The sequence below is a fragment of the Jaculus jaculus genome, chromosome 4 (assembly GCF_020740685.1).
Source record: "Jaculus jaculus isolate mJacJac1 chromosome 4, mJacJac1.mat.Y.cur, whole genome shotgun sequence".
Lineage (NCBI taxonomy): Eukaryota > Metazoa > Chordata > Mammalia > Rodentia > Dipodidae > Jaculus > Jaculus jaculus.
Genome location: NC_059105.1, coordinates 59,364,261 through 59,380,112, shown reverse-complemented (window position 1 = coordinate 59,380,112; position 15,852 = coordinate 59,364,261). Strand labels below are relative to the sequence as shown.

Sequence of the window (15,852 nt, the reverse complement as noted above, 5' to 3'; positions counted from 1 at the left end):
AAAAGAATGAGCTAAACTAACATTGAAATCAGCATGAGACTCCAAGAAGCAAGGGAACTCATGACAAAATGCCCACCATGTCATCATGACTTTGTGTAGCAGCCCCAAAGGGAAGCGTTCCCAGTGTTTTGAAACACCGTACTATGACACTGTGAAATGGGCTAATCTTCCTCTGGGGGTGTAAGCACTTGGAGCTATTGTTCCATGTGGGATCACTTCTTTGAGGTTGTCAGATTTGAGAGTTGTTATATGCCAACTCATCCAGTGTGATGACACTGTTATGTTTCTCAAGCCAAGAGCAAGACATATGGGATTAAACAGAAAATCCACTGCACAATAGTATTCTTGGCTCTATGGAGCACTGAATGCTATGGTTTTATAGATTTAAGGTTTAAGGAATGCTTAGCTACTGCTTTAGTGTGATTTTGCCTTTCTTCTTTTTTATATAGTAGTGTGACTTATACTGAGGTACCTCAGAGAGTTTCATTCCCATCATAAAGCTGGGGTGCCCCAGGCCTGCTGGTTTCATGGGCACACATAAGACAAGTAGGAGTGCTTGATGACAGGGACCTCAGGTGACTGTTCACAGTCATGAATGCCTGAGGAGTACATGTCCAGCCGGCCCTGAAGATATATACATGCACCATCAGACAGGTTAAATTTGGACATGGGGAAGGTTCAAAAGGGACAGCATTAGCACCTGCCCAGGATAACTCAATACCATCCTTTCACTTGGAACTTCTAAGGTGCAGACCTTTGAGGGGACAAAGGGGAGAAGACCGGGTCGCCATCCAGTTACAGGGTGGGATGGCCTCTGCTCTGGCTTTCCCACCCATTCTCTGTGAATCAAAACTGTAAAGCCATCACCAGGTAAACCTACAGACTTTGGGATAAGTTTTGATAACATCACATTCCTTCCATGTTCCCTACGCTTTCTGCATCATTCCTATTCTTGTTTTTGTAAACATATTTATTATTCTCTAGACAAAGTAGATGATAAAATTTAAAAGTACAAAAGGTTTAAAAATAAGTCTACTTCAGACAATGAAATGTTTACATAGTTGAAAATATTTCCACTTTGAACATAATCTCAGGGCTCTTTATGATGTAGTACTTTTATTTTTCTTTCACTTCCTTCTTTTTCTTCTCTATGTATATATGTATACACATATAAAATCCACACACACAAATGTAGTTTTACACAAATACATATTTGCTTTGTTCTGAACACTGTTTTGATAGTCACCTTGTGTATTATTACATATCAGTATTCACATATGTATCTTATTATTTTAAATTACTTCATATCATACCCCATGGGTGAACCTTAGTTATTACCATCATCAATTTTGGTATTCTGGGATGCTGTCCTCTGAGAAGAACATGCCCATTACCATCTTAATCAGAGAAGTAAAGACTACCTACACCTGACTTTCCCAAGATCAGATATGTTGACTTCCCTGATGGGAAGAGGGAATGGGAGGGTCCATAGACCTCATCCGAGATTCTAGCCACACCCTCCTGTGCTTCCTTCCATCTCTTTGGAATTCTGCCTTAGCTGTGGTCTTTGGAAGTGCTAGACTACATAGGAGGTGGAAGGTAAACCAAAGGGAATTCCATCTTGGCAGCTTTTGAAAGCTCATCCCCCATGATAGACAGGGTGGGGCTTTTCTGTGATGCAGCTGTTATGAGGTCACCTACACCCCTATGACTCCTAACCCAAGCTCCTGCAAGTGAGCCAAATGAACTCAATGGTTCTCCAACCTTGACTTAAATACTTTCTTTGGTTTTCCAGTTCCCTATTTGGGGGTAACAGACATTAGTTCATGTCTCCCTAGAAAAATCTTAAATGAACTGCAGATATTATTTATATATTTTCTTGCCTCACATAACAATGAGTATAGATTCATATTCATTTACTTTAATGTTTTTTGAAGGTAGTGTCTCACTCTAGTCTAAGCTGACCTAGAATTCACTATGTAGTCTCTAAGTGACCTTGAACTCATGGCAATCATCCTATTAACTTTTAGTAGTTCTTGTCACATTGCCTTATAAATGCATGACCCAATCAAGATTCTGTCAACAAGTCAGGCATGGTGGCACATGCCTTTAATCCCAGCACTCAGTAAGCAGAGGTAGGAGGATCAATGTGAATTCAAGGCCAGCCTGAGAATACACAGTGGATTCCAGGTCAGCCTGAGCTAGAGAGACACTCTACTTTGATAAGCCAAAAAAAAAAAAAAAAAAAAAAGATTCTGTCAACAATGTGCAAGAGTTCTACATGTACACATGAACTCATTTAACTCATTTATTATCTATACCATTTAATCTGATCTATTAAGCTAAGAAAAATGGCATCCTATACTTTTAACTAAAAAGTCATTTAAAAACAGAAGTATCAAATACTTTAGTGAGTCTTGCACAAGTATTCACAGATCCTGTCTGCACATGTCCTACCCTCTACTTAATGCTTTGACCATAATGTCAGTTATTGTATTTAGGGTCACATATTGGAAAGAATCAGGAAACAGACTCCACAGTAAGATCTTCACAGTCTAGTAAGAAGACACATAAATAAATCATATGCAATATGGTTAATACTATAATAGAATATGTGTACTATCCAAACATAGGGTTAAGTATGGAAAAGAGCTTTCTCTTTAAATAGACCTTGTTGATATTTTTTGAAATATTTTCTTCATTTATTTATTTGGAGGCAGAGAAATAAAGAGAAGAGAGACAAAGAAAATAGGCATGCCAAGGCCTCAGCCATTGCAAACTCCAGATGCATGTGTCCCTTTGTGCATCTGGCTTTACATGGGTACTGGGTAATCAAACCCAGGTCATCAGGCTTTGTAGGCAAGTGCCTTAACCACTAATCCATCTCCTCAGCTCATTGTTTGTTCATTTTTTAAAATATTATATAACCATATTTATATGTAATAAAAGAAAAATAAATACACGCCAGTAAAAATAATCATATTGGCAATGATAGTTTACAAATAAATACTCAGGTTAGGTGAATCTATACTCATTGTTTATAAACTATATTTAGTGAAAAAGATTATGCAATCACTCAATTGATAAAATTCTCTACTTGATATGTTTTTTGGGGCGGCTTACAACATTTTTTAAAAGACATTTTTTGGCTGGAGAGATAGCTTAGCAGTTAAGGTGCTTGCTAGCAAAGCCAAAGAACCCAGGTTCGATTCCCCAGTGCTCATGTAAAGCCAAGAAGTGAGTGGTGGTGCAGGCATTTGGCGTTCATTTGCAGTGGGTACAGGCCCTGATATGCCCATTATCTCTCTATCCACTCCATTCTCTCTCTTTCAAATTAAAAAAAAAAAAAATTAAACATTACATCTTTTCTCCACCTATTTTGCAGTTAAATGTTTTGAATGTACATAAGTGTGTGAATCCATGTCTCTGTGTAGGTGCATGTGCACATGCTTGGAGAGGCCAGAGACTGGAGTTAGATGTCTTCTGCAATGCTCTTTACCTTGTTTTCTGAGACAGATACAGTTCATTTTTCAAATCCCCTATTTAATTTTAAATTCATTTATTAACAAATAAATATTTGTAGTAGGGCAGAGGGACACCAGGGCCTCTTGCTGCTGCAAATATACTGCAGAAGCTTGTGCCACTTTTCATATCCAGCTTATGTGGATGGTTTGGGAATTGTATCACGGCAAGGAACTTTGCAAGCATTTACCTATAACCCCTAAGCCATCTTGCCAGGCTTTCAGCTCTTCCTTTGATCAACAAAATACAATCTTTAGTTCCTACCTTTGCTTCTTCCAAGTCACAGAATCATTAAACTTACTTGTAAATATTTCATTTATTTGAGAAAGAGGGAGAGAGAGAGAGATAGAGGCAGATAGATAGATATGTATATAGAGAGAAAGGCAGATATATATAGAGAGAAAATGGTCATGCCAGGGCCTCGAGCCACTACACACAAACTCCAGATGCATGCACCACCTTGTGCATATGGTTTACATGGGTATTGGAGACTTTAGCCTGTGTCGTTAGACTTCACAGGCAAGCACCTTTAACGACTAAGCTATGTCTCCAGGCCAGGGCTATTAAACTTTTAATTCGTGGTGATTCCTGCTAAGTGAATTTGTTTTACCCTGGTAAAGAAGCAAGCCCTTTAGCATGAGGTGTGTCAAGGATAGTTAATCATATTATACAGGAAGCCCTTTGCACAGTCAGATGCAATAAAATGTGAGGCTAATGTTAACACCATTGGCTGGTAAGGCTGCTTCCGGAACTTTAAATCATCATCACAACCTTTTTGTAACCACTGTCTTTTACCCCACTTTGTGTGTGCACACATGCGTGTGTTAGACACACATGGGTACAAATGTGCGTGCTCCATGTGCACATGTGCAGAGACCATAGGAGGCCCCTGGGTATCCTCCTCTATCACTCTCTTACTGAGCCGTTAGCTTGCCATTATTTCAGTTAAGACTAGCTGGCCAGAGAGCCCCACCAATTTTCCTGTTTCCACCCCTCAGTTTGGAGTTACAGACATGCATGGCCCTGTCTTCTGTGTGATTGCTGCAGATCCAACTCGGGTTCTCATGCTTACACAGCTAGTATTCTTACCCATGGGGTCATCCAAGCCCTTAAGTACTGTCTTCTGAGCAATGAAAAAGCATTGCACCACTGTTTCTGAAATAAGTGAAATTCACTGGCCACATTGCCTTCTGACACCTTGCTTTTACATGCAAACCTCATCATATTGTCTACAATCTCTAGTGACAAATCCCCCATCAAACATAGACATAAAGCTATACGCAGACTGGGCGATAGAAGCTAGTGTGATGGCTGGAAGCTGCTGAGTGCATGGGGAGGTAGGTGTCCCGAGACCTGTATCTTTAAAAAGCACTATAGTCATTGTCTTTTGATGATGCTAGCCTATTATCAGTGTGAAGAGAAAATTATACTTTCTCTACTCCTCAGAAGAGGTGAGGGATTGAATAGAATAACAGATGAAAATGAATTAAGTAGTAAAAATCCCAGGCCTCTACTGAGAAACTGCCACGTTTGTTGTTTCCTCAGGTCGCCCCCACCTACCCAAACATCTTACTTCTTATTCCATGTACTTAGGTCTCCTGAGCTCCAGCCACATGCCTCACACCAATATTACACTTCTAGGTTTTATCCTTCAGACACTAATATTTCTAGAAGGTGGCTATAACAGAAGAAAGAATAATTTGAAAAATAATAGAGTTGTGTTTACTAAATACTTATCACATGCCAAACCAGAAAGTCACTCTTTGACAACCCTACTGTTTCCATTGTCCCCGACCTTGCCAATCTCACTTAGTCTTTGTTGCGAGCCTGTTGTTAGTGAATTCTGTGGTGATCCCTCCTCTGCAGATGAGTAGACGATAATGTGGGGAGGGAGGGAGGTCATGGCCACCCAGCTCAGCTTGGAGTGCTGCAGATCATTCCCATAAACACTCACAGCCTTAAAGCAGAACAAATGCACTGAGCTAATAACCACTTAGTACTACACTTGTAACTTAATATGCACACAACATTGTTGAACATGAGGTTGGATGGTCATCTACTGTCACCATCAAGCCAACTCCTAAATGTCCTTTACTCACATCTAAGTCATAATCTGTTTTTCTTTAATGATACCAGTGGAGGAAATGTACCTTCTCAAAAATGAAATCCTTTCACTACATGCTGTTATTGGAATGTTCTTTCCCATCAAGAGTAATTTTACCTAAGAGCTAAGGAAAGCTGTCGCTATTACATATATTAACATATATTACATATTAAAAATCCTCTATTAATCTCTTCCTGTCAAAATACTCAGTACTCTTGGCCATGCTGGCTTGGTAATGGGAAAAATTACTAGGCCAGCAGTGGTGGAATCGAGTCACTGCCAGTCCTCGAGCCTCACCCTGACTTCATGTGACAAGGTACACTTTGGGTATAGGTATTCAACCAGCTCAGTCCAGGGAATTCTTTATCACAACAAACTATCAATGAAGACATTGTGATCCTCTTACTGAGACACAGTCTAAGGCCCTGGTTAAATCTTTGGATTTTGGACCTTCTGTCCCTGGAATCAAAGTGTCAGCAGAAATGGCTCTATGACTTGGGACAGGTAACTTAAATTCTTTGTACTTCGCTTTCCTTAGACTACCTTATAGGGTTATCACAAGCACTGAGTTTACATATGTAAAGAGTAGAGTATGAAATTAGCTTGAGGGTTATCTGTTTCTATTGTCATTACTAAGTCCTGTGATAAACACCATTTACCACACTCATTCCATTTACAAAAATATGATGAAATTTGCTGATAGGCTAAACCTGTGGTAGCTGGACCAAGATATCATTAGATCATGAGAGATCATTTCCATGTTGTCCCGATTGCAACATTATTTATGTTTTTTTAACCCAGTGTAGGACTTCTAACTGCTATAAGAGTGGCTTCTACTGCTCACTACCCTAAATTTAGAAAAATGTTTAGACAATGTGGATGATACTTCCTTTAGCCCATCATGCACTTAAATTATAGAAAATTCAAAGCTCCAGCTAGACAAAGGTAACCAGTTTATTATGAATATAATATTACCCATTATGCAGTACATTGCATATGTAAAAATGTTAGAAAAAAAGAAGCTCCTGTGTATTCACTATTGTTGAATCTGTTTAATCCTGGTCTTTTGCAGAACCCATAGCCCTCCAAAGTCAAAGAAAATATCATTTTAAACTGTCAGAAGGAGATGGATCTAAATGTATATCCTTTCTTGTATTCTAATAAACATGTTAGTACTTATGTTTCCCTTGGATGATAAATACAAGTGACTAGGTATTTGAACCAAGTGACTGCAGATCATGAAGCCTCACCCTGAGTTCATTTGGCCAGGTGTCCTTTGGGTTTGGAGAGTGAATGAGGCAATAATAATGATGATAACAATAGCAGCAGCAAAACACCTAGAAGTAGCATTATCATTGATTTCCAAGTGACATTGACATGTACCAAGTTTCAATTCTCAGCAAAAAATCATTTGGCAAAATGCCCTCAATGGTGCTGGAATGGAATGGAAGAGATGAGAAGACAGAAAGCTCCTAACCTCCTCTGACAACTTAGGTACTCACTAGAGAAGCATCTATTTGGTATTTAATTTCTATTTGCACACACACACACACACACACACACACACACACACATGTAAATCTCAGTCCATTTGTGCTCCTATGACAGACTATGAAAGACTTTTTTTGTAATTTGTAAAGGAAAAATATGCATTTCTTATGGTTTTGGAATGCTATATCTGGCAAGGACATTTTTGCTATATCATAATGTGGTAGAAGGCATCCCACAGCAAGGGAACAAGAAGGCTAACTCATAGTCTCACTCACACCCTTTACTGATAGTGTTAATCCATTCCTGAGGGTGGAGCACCTGTGACCTGAATGCCTGTCATTAGACTCCAGCTACCAAGGCTGTTGTGTTGGAGGTGAACTTTCCAATATGTGAATTTTGGCTACACATTCAAACCACAGCACTCAGCTTGTAGGAAATTAACAAAAATAGTCTTTTAAACTAGGAATTTAAACTTGTTAATCAGTGTCTTTCCAAGTTTCAAAAATAATTGGAAGAGAGACAGTGAGTGGAAGTTAGATCATGGATTCACTTTTTTTTTTTTTTTTGCCATAACAAGTATACTATGCAGCCACATATGACTGACCTATGTGAGAGGACACTGATGAGAACTTGGAAACTAAACGAGGGGAATATTTAAGGTAAAGATAAATCAGAATAGTTTCCCCAAAGAGCATAGTTTAGTTACTGTAAAAGGCCACCAACCCTTTTCAAACAACTAGAAGAAGAAATGCATAAAAAGTAACATTTATGACTAGGTAAAATTAGAGAAAACAGTTGAAAACAGATTGATGAGTGAGTGCAAGTAAAAAGAATATATTTTCCAATCTAAAATAATCAGATATGTAAATAGATAGGAAAAATGGAAGTAAAATATTGTCCTCCAATAAAATAGACACTGAGAAATAAATTTGATTGCTGAATGAGTACATTTAGTTCAATGAAGGTATGGTTTACTAAACAATATTTTATTACAATAGTGGTATCCAGCCATTTCCAAAATTTAGGTTAACTTCACTTACATTCAACTTATGAGTTTGGGTCCCAGTAGGTTTCCTGGTTTGACATGTCACATGACAACAGAGCACTGGAGTGACCTTTTAGATTGGTAAAGAAAGTTTAAAGAAATCACTCCACACTCCATGTAACTTCTCATATTTTAGTCATTAAACAATTGCAAGATATCCCAACACACTATTCAATTATGGTACCTGAAGTTCATTCTAATTGTGTTTTTTCTGACTTTGAGAATTAAATTATACATTGATGAGTATTTACTCCTGTTGGAAATATTTACACAAAAGAAGGAGATATTTCATAAAAAATGAGAAAGTGGTAAAGGAAAGGAAAGCTAAGTCAGAAGACTGAATAAATCTTTTGCAATACAGCCTTAGGTAAGAGGAAGCCTCTTAGGCAAAGCCCTTTTGTTCTCCTGCCTGGAGGCTTCACTCAGAGCCAGGATACAATCAGTGTTCTGTTGTGTTTTTGTGAGGTTAAAATTGGGGTAGCTCAGGGCTAGGAATGGGGTAAATAGATTAACATGTGTATAAATTATACATAAATATATTATACAACTGCTCTAAGAATCCAATAAAAACCTGCTTGAGTATTTTGTCATTATATGATACATATAGTAGACAGAAATATTTTTCTTTTCTTTGGCTATGGTGAGGTAAATAAGGGATTGCACAGATATCCATCTTAGGCAAATTCATATGTTTTTCTGTCTTTCTAAGAAACCTATAGGGTGGCAGTCAAAAATTGAGCACACAAATTAAAAAGGGAAAGAACACATTTAAATAAAGGCCAAACAGGGGAGAGGATATAGAGGAAGGACATTTCATTATGTATCTTAAATACAACCATGAAAAAATAATTCATTTTTTCAAATCTGACTGGTAAGAAAATGTCCTAAAAATGTTCTATCTGACAAATAGAAATGGGAAGCCATTATTTACTATACTGCCTGTACTTATTTATCCTGGTCATTAACTTCTATATACTTACTCATCATCTCCACTCTACAATCCTAATTTTGAACTATTTTTAGTTTCTCAAATAGTAACATATGAGAGATGTATTCAGACATAATGTATAACAGTAGCAATAGACTTCTTTTGCATGAATGGGAAGCCTCCATTTTGGTTTTCATAGAAACAACTGCATAGGCCATTACTAAATGAGATGCAGCTTGTTTAGAAAATACAGAGGAAGGCTAGATTAGTAAAGGATAGCAAGACACACTTGAATTTCAGCTAAACAACTTATTTTTAGCATAACTTTTACCCAAATATTGTGGATAGTAATACTTTAAAATTGCTACTTGTTTTAACTAAATTTCCAGTTTAGCAGGAAGTACTATTTGCTAAATCTGTTAATCATAAAACTAGACCTTTATAGTTCACTATTGGGAAAAAGGAAAAGAAAGTCATGAAAAGATTGAAAGAAAGAAAATAGAGCTATGATGCAAGAATAACTACCTTATGACAGCATCCCCACCTCACCACCACACCTCAGAATCTCATCAAAGCATTCCCACCTCACCATACACCTCAGAATCTCATGACAGCATTCCCACTTCACCACACACCTCAGAATCTCATCAAAGCATTCCCACCTCACCATACACCTCAGAATCTCATGACAGCATTCCCACCTCACCATACACCTCAGAATCTCATGACAGCATTCCCACCTCACCACACACCTCAGAATCTCATCAAAGCATTCCCACCTCACCACACACCTCAGAATCTCATGACAGCATTCCCACCTCACCACACACCTCAGAATCTCATCAAAGCATTCCCACCTCACCACACATCTCAGAATCTCATGTCAGCATCCCCACCTCACCACACATCTCAGAATCTCATGACAGCATCCCCACGTCACCACACATCTCAGAATCTCATGACAGCATCCCCACCTCACCACACATCTCAGAATCTCATGACAGCATCCCCACGTCACCACACATCTCAGAATCTCATGACAGCATCCCCACGTCACCACCACATCTCAGAATATCATGACAGCATCCCCAAATCACCACACATCTCAGAATCTCATGACAGCATCCCCACGTCACCACCACATCTCAGAATCTCATGACAGCATCCCCACGTCACCACACATCTCAGAATCTCATGACAGCATCCCCACCTCACCACACACCTCAGAATCTCATGACAGCATCCCCACCTCACCACACACCTCAGAATCTCATGACAGCATCCCCACCTCACCACACATCTCAGAATCTCATGACAGCATTCCCACCTCACCACCACATCTCAGAATCTCATGACAGCATCCCCACGTCACCACCACATCTCAGAATCTCATGACAGCATCCCCACCTCACCACACACCTCAGAATCTCATGACAGCATCCCCACCTCACCACACACCTCAGAATCTCATGACAGCATCCCCACCTCACCACACATCTCAGAATCTCATGACAGCATTCCCACCTCACCACACATCTCAGAATCTCATGACAGCATCCCCACCTCACCACACATCTCAGAATCTCATGTCAGCATCCCCACCTCACCACCACATCTCAGAATCTCATGACAGCATCTCCACCTCACCACACACCTCAGAATCTCATGACAGCATCCCCACCTCACCACACACCTCAGAATCTCATGTCAGCATCCCCACCTCACCACCACATCTCAGAATCTCATGACAGCATCCCCACCTCACCACACACCTCAGAATCTCATGACAGCATCCCCACCTCACCACACACCTCAGAATCTCATGACAGCATCCCCACCTCACCACACATCTCAGAATCTCATGACAGCATCCCCACCTCACCACACATCTCAGAATCTCATGACAGCATCCCCACCTCACCACACACCTCAGAATCTCATGACAGCATCCCCACCTCACCACCACATCTCAGAATCTCATGACAGCACCTCCACCTCACCACACACCTCAGAATCTCATGACAGCATCCCCACCTCACCACACATCTCAGAATCTCATGACAGCATCCCCACCTCAGCACACATCTCAGAATCTCATGACAGCATCCCCACCTCACCACCACATCTCAGAATCTCATGACAGCATCCCCACCTCACCACACATCTCAGAATCTCATGACAGCATCCCCACCTCACCACCACACCTCAGAATCTCATGACAGCATCCCCACCTCACCACCACATCTCAGAATCTCATGTCAGCATCCCCACCTCACCACCACATCTCAGAATTTCCTGACTGCATTCCCACCTCACCACACATCTCAGAATCTCATGACAGCATCCCCACCTCACCACCACATCTCAGAATCTCATGTCAGCATCCCCACCTCACCACCACATCTCAGAATTTCCTGACTGTATTCCCACCTCACCACACATCTCAGAATCTCATGACAGCATCCCCACCTCACCACCACACCTCAGAATCTCATGACTGCATCCCCACCTCACCACACATCTCAGAATCTCATGACAGCATCCCCACCTCACCACACATCTCAGAATCTCATGACAGCATCCCCACCTCACCACACACCTCAGAATCTCATGACAGCATCCCCACCTCACCACACATCTCAGAATCTCATGACAGCATCCCCACCTCACCACCACATCTCAGAATCTCATGACAGCATCCCCACCTCACCACCACATCTCAGAATTTCCTGACTGCATTCCCACCTTACCACCACATCTCAGAATTTGATGGAAGCATCAAAACAAGCTACAAACTAAATCACCCAGACTAACTACTCAGTGTTCACAAGTGGGAAGGTCCTAGCAACTTAGAATACTTTGGTTTTAAAATCATGATCTCAACTAAAACACATTTGCTATATTCAAGTTACCATTTTAAAATCTGGTAACGAACAAGTCAACATTGTTCACCTTTGATACAAAAATGAAAAGTTGCAGGTAGATCACAGAAATTCACGAGGCTCACTTCCTCATAATTTCCTAAATTCTTTTACTTAAAAAAAGAGAAGTTGCTACTGGGACTTAAGGGATATGCTAAATTATCCCTTGCTTCTCCTCAGTGAATTTTCTATATTATGTATATTACAAATCTTTCTATTCTAGAAAATTCTCACATTCTAAAATGCCTTTAAAGATTTTCATTTACTAAATCCATTATGTTATTAGGAATTTCAAAGAGAAATTTTCAATGCCTTAATACCTTCTAATTATTAACCCACAAACACATTTTGTTTCTTTGTTTTGGGGAAAGTAATAAATAGGAGATATTTGTAAATTGGAATCTGAAACAAAGTCCCCTGACAATCTGATAATCATTGGTAATATAAAATTCCCAAAAGAACAGACAAAAATAAGTTGTCTAAAATTATGTTTCATCTAAAACAAGAAAATGTTTAGTTTAATTAAAATGACACATATTATACCCTTACATTTCACCAGCAACAATTTATCTTGAGTCTCTAATCAGATGTTACCACTTAACCTAGGCAAAGATCCAAGGATAATTAAAAAAAAGTCATAAAATTCAAGATTTGGAGGTATTTGCTTAAGACTGCATAAGATTAAACACTATAGTACCAGCATAGATCCAAGGATAATTTTTTAAAAAGTCATAAAATTCAAGATTTGGAGGTATTTTCTTAAGACTGCATAAGATTAAACAGTATAGTACCAGCATTCCACTGTGTGGGGTGTGTGTGTGTGTGTGTGTGTGTGTGTGTGTATACCATTACCACTGCTGGAAAATAAATACTATATGAAATTTTTATTGTTATTAGGCATAATAATAAGAAATTATTATTCCCCTAAATTGTTCAATAGTTTTGGTCACTTCTATTTCAAAAACTTTCAGGAAGGGAAAAGGCTAAGGAGGGCAAATTTACCACATTTATAAGTGCTTCTTGTTTATCAGCATTCTTTGAAAGCAAATAAAACAGTATTCAAAATTCCAAGATGAGTTTATTGCATGAGAAGATACTTTTTCAAAATTTCAACATCTCTTCTATTGATTCCATTTGAACCTTAGCTCATCTGCTCAGAGCACATATACATACAACAATGTATGGTTTGTTTATAGCTAATATAAAATGTATGAAGCCTTTGCCTCCCCAGAGCAGAGCTCTAGCATGCATTACCAAACAGATCAGCACTACAATGGGGGGGGGGGGCACAGTGTGATCATCACGAATAGTAAGGAGAGGAACAAATACTGTATGTCTCAGAACGTAGCTATTTTGATGTCAGTGGTTAAAGAAGGTCTATGCTTATGGATGTGTGGATTTTACATATGTGGTTGCTGAAGTGAGCAGCATAAAGAACTTTGGAGAAATGACAATGTGCTCAGGAGTATAGATGAGGCTCGAAGTAACATTCTCTTCTTGAGGGTCTAATGAGGCTCTTCCCACCTCCCCACTTTTTCCTTTTCATCTCACAGGGACATCTTAGCAGAGCAATCAGTTTTGACACAACACCAAAATCCTGGCAGCAAACCACAAATTGACCATTACCATAAAAAGAGCTGCTAAATGAGAAACCATGTGCTCAGTATAAAACTAATTTCATGCTTTCAAAAGCACACAGTGGCTTCTAGTGAGATAGTGGCCCTGGGACCTGCCGAGACAGATTGGCAAACACAAGTGGTTTGCTCCTGATGCGTTTGCTTAGTGAAGCTTTACATGTACTGGCAATAAACGGGGTTCTCCAGTCTTCAAAAAACAACACTCATCTGTAACTTTAAAGCTGAAAGCTATAAAAGAGTTGCCTCAGATAAATTAAGCAAGAAACACACACACACTCATACACACACTCTCACATCCACATCTGATTGCCATATTAGCTTCTAATCAAATAAAAATAGATTTTTATGTAACCCTAACATGCAAGACACTTAATAGGCATAATGTTATTTGGATTCATCATAGACGTCACACGCCTTTCTCATTTAGAAATGACTTCTCATCACACAGAATCAGAGTTTAGCAGAGCCTAGGCAATAGGACCTGTCTACTAGGAAGCTGACTTTGAGCCTGCCCTTATCTAGTTGGCTCTCAAACCCCCTATACTTAAAATGGCACATGAGACCTTTTCTGAGCATGATGATCTGTGGCTTAAATTCCCCAGGTGAGTCCCAGGGGAAGTTACATTTAAAAGATAAAAATCTGATTCACTGAAAATATCACATCTAATCAAAACATGCTTTATCAAGAAATGCTGTTAATTTCCTCATCAGCCTAACACACCATCTCTAGAAACCAATTACTGTAGGTAGTCCACTGCATGACAGGTCATAACTTTTAATTATTAAAAATGTCAAGCTTAACAAGGTCTCATCTCCAGCCCACAGTCCATTTCTCTTACTTTCTGTTATCTTGTAAACATGACTTTGTTTCCTCCTATGTATCTTTCACGTCAAAGATTCAGCAAAACATTTAGCTGGCAGGCTGCTTTATGTACCTGGAGTGCATAATAACTCTGCTAATTGCCTACTTTCAGTAATGATAGCAAATTGCATATCACTGACTTGCTCTGAATGCTTAAAATGCAAAGGAAGTCACCTACTGGTAAGATGTCCTCGGTACACAGCTAGCACAGAAAGAAAAGGATGCTTATCACACCCATTTGAGGAGTTACTCCCCAATAAATTAAAGAATCTCATATTTGCTCTTCTGATTTCCCCTTAGAAGTGCCAGCAAAACATGATCAACCCCAGTGATGACTCCACAGCCTTCCGAACAATGTTTGAAAGAATCGCTTACTGACATGCCAGAGCCCAGCATCCAAGTTTTTGAATAAAAATGCTCACCTCTGCTAGGAAGTCCACTCCACATCCTCGCAGGGCTCTCGGCAGCTTCACCAGCAACCAAGTTGGGTAAACAAAACTTCCAGGATATGACCAGAGTGATGCACAGTGCTACGGGGACTTGGCTCCAGCCTGATTATCCGTGTGACAGCCCCACGTTACATCAGTGCCGCTCCAACCTTCCCACTTGCTGGCTTATTGCACTGCTCATTGAAAATCCTTTACACGCTGGCAACATTTTAGGGAAGGACAGGCACGCTCTGAGTCATTTGTAAAGAAAGCCGAGCAATTTCAATCTGTATCTCCATGCGTGCTGAAGCCAGAAGCACTGTCAACGTGCAAGCTTGAGGTGGATTTGTGCCGAGGAGCAGGCAACCTAAGCCTTCATTATCAATGCATGAAATCAGCCACTGTGATCAAATTCAGGCAAACCACAAAAAGGATGTAATTATGAACGGCTCCACAGATTTAGCAACAAACCTTGTGGAATGAAGAATCATCTTTCAAAATTGTGTGAATGTTAAAAATAGCTCTGGCTTTTCGACAATAAGCAGGATACAGAGACGAAAACAGTAGTCTATAGTGTAAGGATTTATCATAAAGGCTGCAAAATCCAAAATAACTGTAGGTTCCTGGGACTTCTTTAGTGGCCAAGACAGTAATAAAGAAAAAAAAATATGCTGTAGGTGACACCAATGTCCATTATTAGAAAATGAAATATCCTTTAACTCCTAAGTGCTACTCTTTAAATTAAAATGGTGACAGAAAAAGTGTGCTAACACCAGGACAAAAATCACAACATTTTTTTTTTCTAAGACAAGTTCTTAACTGTAGAAATTTAAATGTATTCTGTGTGACAAAACCAAAAACCATGCAGAGATACTATTTTTGACACTGTTAAGTTTTATTCATTAAAAAAAAAT

General features: G+C 39.4%; 1 protein-coding gene across 2 annotated transcripts in view; it reads right to left on the bottom strand.

The window, feature by feature from the left end:
- Znf385b (zinc finger protein 385B) overlaps positions 1-15,270 on the bottom strand; it is a 294,054-nt gene extending 278,784 nt beyond the window's left edge. Inside the window, exon 1 of one of the 2 annotated variants that reach the window (XM_045148245.1) lies at positions 14,933-15,270. Coding sequence is in view for 1 of the 2 variants with exons in the window: in XM_045148242.1 (XP_045004177.1) it covers positions 14,933-14,957 (25 nt within the window). In the remaining variant the exon portion in view is untranslated. The remainder of the gene's footprint in view (positions 1-14,932) is intronic. The other variant, XM_045148242.1, reaches the window with a different exon arrangement.
- Between the last annotated feature and the right edge of the window lie 582 nt (positions 15,271-15,852).